General features: G+C 34.5%; 1 protein-coding gene across 2 annotated transcripts; it reads left to right on the top strand.

The window, feature by feature from the left end:
* On the top strand, positions 1 to 3,693 carry LOC111904556 (serine/threonine-protein phosphatase 2A 65 kDa regulatory subunit A beta isoform). Of its 2 annotated transcripts, none has more exons than XM_023900310.3 (13): positions 1 to 169; positions 803 to 1,225; positions 1,293 to 1,539; positions 1,614 to 1,726; positions 1,801 to 1,880; positions 1,981 to 2,122; positions 2,206 to 2,286; positions 2,388 to 2,492; positions 2,599 to 2,781; positions 2,851 to 2,943; positions 3,014 to 3,153; positions 3,237 to 3,303; positions 3,394 to 3,693. In XM_023900310.3, exons 2-13 carry the CDS (start codon positions 833 to 835, stop codon positions 3,511 to 3,513), a joined length of 1,764 nt encoding a protein of 587 aa, XP_023756078.1. In that variant the 5' UTR covers positions 1 to 169; positions 803 to 832; the 3' UTR covers positions 3,514 to 3,693. The 2 variants fall into 2 exon arrangements, with proteins under 2 accessions (XP_023756078.1, XP_023756079.1); XM_023900311.3 differs by having other exon boundaries at positions 816 to 1,225.
* The last annotated feature ends 763 nt before the right edge of the window (positions 3,694 to 4,456 follow it).

A 4,456-nucleotide genomic window follows, 5' to 3' on the forward strand; every position in this document is an offset into this window, starting at 1 on the left:
CCTGAAAAGTGCAATTTCTCCCATTTCTCTCTCGATACTGCAGCTACGCTCACGACAATACGTTAATTTCAAAACAGAAAAACGATATAATCTCTCTGGTAGTGAACGACGAAAAGCAGGCCATTAGAATCTTGATTAAGCTAGGTAGGAAGCGCATTCATCATCTCTGGTAAGATTCAGATCCACTCGTTGCATCGGTTTTTTCCTTCATTACAATCTATTTGCCGATTAAAATTCCCTTATTTGATCCAATTTTTCATAATTAACATGGTGAACCATATAAGTTTATCATCCAAATCACGATTCTGTAGTTGATTTCATGATTTACTTCTTCTTTTTTCGGGTTTGTTGTTTTAGGGTTAGTTTTAGATCTCATAGTTTATTTTTATATTTTTTCTAAATCTGATTTAATTTATAGCTTTTGAATTAATCTCTCCTCCTCTCTATTTCTTTTCAACTTTTCCTAATTTGAATGATTGTTCTCAACTAAGCAGCTTAAATGTGATTTACGCAATTACTTCTTTGTTTTGATAGATATGCACATATGTTGAATGCTGTTTCATTACATTAAATCATTGAGAAGCTAAAGCTTCATTTCCACGATGTTTGAAGACTAACCCTAGGAAGAGTTAAGCTTTATTCCAACACACTTTCACAGTCCTATAAGATCTGAAATTATAGTCACAGGGAATTGATGAAGAAAGTTTCAAATTTTGGGGAGGAAAACTAATATACTATATATTCCACATAAATGCTTAGTTAACTCCATGATCATATTACATCTGACTTGTTTCTAAACTAGATTCAAACTACAGTAGCTTTGTGAACTACAATGTCGATGGGAGATGAACCTCTGTACCCAATAGCAGTGTTAATAGATGAACTGAAGAACGATGACATCCAATTGCGATTAAATTCCATTAGAAGACTATCAACAATTGCACGTGCTCTAGGGGAAGAACGCACACGAAAGGAACTAATCCCTTTCTTGAGTGAAAACAATGATGATGATGATGAAGTTCTTCTTGCAATGGCAGAAGAGTTAGGTGTCTTCATTCCCTATGTAGGAGGAGTTGATCATGCCAATGTCTTACTCCCCCCTCTCGAAACCCTCTGCACTGTTGAAGAAACCTGTGTGAGGGAGAAAGCTGTTGAGTCACTTTGCAGAATTGGATCACAGATGAAAGACACCAATCTGGTTGAGTTCTTTGTACCTCTGGTTAAGGTAATTTACTTTTATACCCTTGTGTTGTTTTCCATTTTGGAGTTTATAGTAATATCCATGTTTACAGAGGTTGGCAGCTGGTGAATGGTTTACTGCACGTGTTTCTGCTTGTGGGCTATTTCACATTGCTTACCCTAGTGCCCCTGAAGCATTGAAGGCTGAATTAAGGTCTGTATATAGTCAGTTGTGTCAAGATGATATGCCTATGGTTAGAAGATCTGCTGCTACAAATTTGGGGAAATTTGCTGCTACTATGGAACCTTCTCATCTCAAGACTGAAATCATGCAAATATTTGAGGATCTTACACAAGATGGTAACTTTTTCTTACTTGTGTTATTTAGTAATACTTTTGTATTATTGATGTAATTTTGATTCTTGTTGTTATAGATCAAGATTCTGTACGATTGCTAGCTGTTGAGGGATGTGCTGCTCTTGGGAAATTGCTAGAGCCACAAGACTGTGTTGCACATATTCTTCCTGTCATTGTCAATTTTTCTCAGGTGAAGTTTTAAGAGTGATTTGGTTTTATAATTCAACAATGTTTGCCTTAATTTTCTTCTTTGTTGTAAATCAGGACAAGTCATGGCGTGTGAGGTATATGGTAGCTAACCAATTATACGAACTATGTGAAGCTGTGGGACCCGAACCCACCAAGTAAGATTCTTTCTAATCAAAGATTCAAATCTCAAAATCAAAATCACTTAATTTTTCATCATATCAATCTAACATATTGAAATATTGATATCTTTTATAGGTCTGAATTGGTTCCAGCTTATGTAAGATTACTTCGAGACAACGAAGCTGAAGTACGAATCGCAGCTGCTGGAAAAGTCACCAAATTCTCTCGAATCCTAAACGCAGAACTTGCGATCCAACATATTCTTCCATGCGTCAAGGTCAGAATCGTAATTTCACGATTTCCTTCTTTTTCAAACATTCATTCATGAATTCTTACTTCCTTCCGTTGATATGAATGTAGGAATTATCATCCGATTCTTCTCAACATGTTAGATCCGCTCTCGCCTCAGTTATCATGGGCATGGCCCCTGTTTTAGGAAAAGTAAGTATTCCGAAATTTTATATTATATTTTACATCTGTCAAACAATTGATTATATTCACGAATCATGAATTGGTGAAAAATTACAAATTACAAATTACAGGAAGCGACAATCGAACAACTTCTTCCTATATTTCTTTCGCTTCTAAAAGACGAGTTCCCAGATGTACGTCTCAATATCATAAGTAAGCTGGATCAAGTCAATCAGGTATGCTATACACTGTTCGTTTTCGCGTCTTAAAAATTCACTTCCACTATCGATTCTTCTCAACAATCACGTAATGATTTGGAGTCTTGGTGTCGGAATTTTTTAGGTTATTGGAATCGATCTTTTGTCTCAATCATTACTTCCAGCAATTGTCGAGCTAGCAGAAGACAGACATTGGAGGGTCCGATTGGCAATAATAGAATATATCCCTCTTTTGGGTAGTCAATTAGGTGTAGGGTTTTTTGATGATAAGCTTGGTGCTCTCTGCATGAAATGGTTGCAGGACAAGGTTAGTTTCGTAATTTCCAACTTCCATTTCCCTTCCTCCTAATCTATTCACCATTTTTGTTTCAAACAGGTTTACTCCATTAGAGATGCTGCTGCTAACAACTTAAAACGCCTCGCAGAGGAATTTGGTCCCGAATGGGCAATGCAACACATTGTTCCACAGGTTTTATATTTATATTTCTTTGTTTTTATTTATTTATTTATTTATTAAGTTATATTTTTTTTGTTGGAAGGTATTGGAAATGGTTAACAACCCACATTATTTGTACCGAATGACTGTTATTCGTGCAATTTCCCTTCTTGCCCCTGTCATGGGCTCAGAAATCACTTGTTCTAAATTGCTTCCTGTTGTTGTAACTGCCTCCAAAGACAGGTGTATATATATTTATATGTATTTTTACTTTTCTTTTTGTTGTTTTTAGTTATTATTTATTTATTGTGTGTTGCTTTTTTTAGAGTGCCGAATATCAAATTCAATGTAGCAAAGGTGTTGCAATCGCTAATTCCCATTGTTGACCACTCTGTAAGTTTCTTTTTACACAAATTCGGTCCTATAGTCCGAGGGCAAAATGGTCAACAAAAAAGTGACAGGGACGATTTGTGTAATTTACAGGTTGTGGAGAGTACGATTAAGCCGTGTTTGGTGGATTTGTCTGAGGATCCAGATGTTGATGTTCGTTATTTTGCAAATCAAGCAATTCAGGCATTGAATCATGACATGATGTCAAGCTAAAGAAAACAAAGCTCATACTCACACTTGAATTTCATGGATGGAATTCTTAGGGTTACAATAATCGTATCGTATGTTGATGTTCATTATTTGTTTTGATTCGTTTGTGTGGTGTCTCATTGATTAATCAACTAAGTATATTTTGAAACCCATGTTTGGTTATAAAAAGATTAATTGTTTTAATGCTTCTTATTGTTTATAAATACATTATTGAATGTGATTATTTTATTAGTTTATCCAAAATCGTTTTGTATTTTATATGGATAAATAAAAATGGTTGAATTTCATAATCTGGTGACATTTTGTAATGAGATAAACTAAGAACTTATCGTTGAAAATTTAATGCCATCATAAGAACAAAGAGTTATTGTCATAAAATACATCAACTTTTGGCCAAAGTATCATATGTGTCTACAATAAACTCATCATCAATTGTCCTCTCTCAACTTCAATATCCATCTCATTAGCTTCTATATAATGATACATATAGGCTTCAGTATAAACTAAAAACTAATGATATAGTAGCACTTTTTTTTATAATGTATTAAATTTTATACCGGTTCCACGGGTTCATGTAAACCTTATTATCCTTCTAAATTAACGTCAATATCATGAGGTAGATATCTAGTAGCCTCAAGCATCCTCATATCTATATGCCTAATGAAAACTTGTTTTTATACTTCATTTTCAGGAGGGCCCTCATCAAGCATACCTTATTCCATGTTTGCGTAAGATTTAACTTTAATGACATGTGAATTGCATCATGACTCAATACCAACATTTTTATCATCAATACTTGAAACTACCTCATATCTCACACAAACACTTAGAACAATCTCATTAATGACATTTACCCTTGGAAAAATACCCCATAACTCGTATCAACCTAAAAAAATGACATCCACACTTGGAAAAACCTAAACAATCTCATTGATACTTGGAACTA

The sequence above is a fragment of the Lactuca sativa genome, chromosome 3, assembly GCF_002870075.4.
Source record: "Lactuca sativa cultivar Salinas chromosome 3, Lsat_Salinas_v11, whole genome shotgun sequence".
In the NCBI taxonomy this organism is placed as follows: Eukaryota; Viridiplantae; Streptophyta; class Magnoliopsida; order Asterales; family Asteraceae; genus Lactuca; species Lactuca sativa.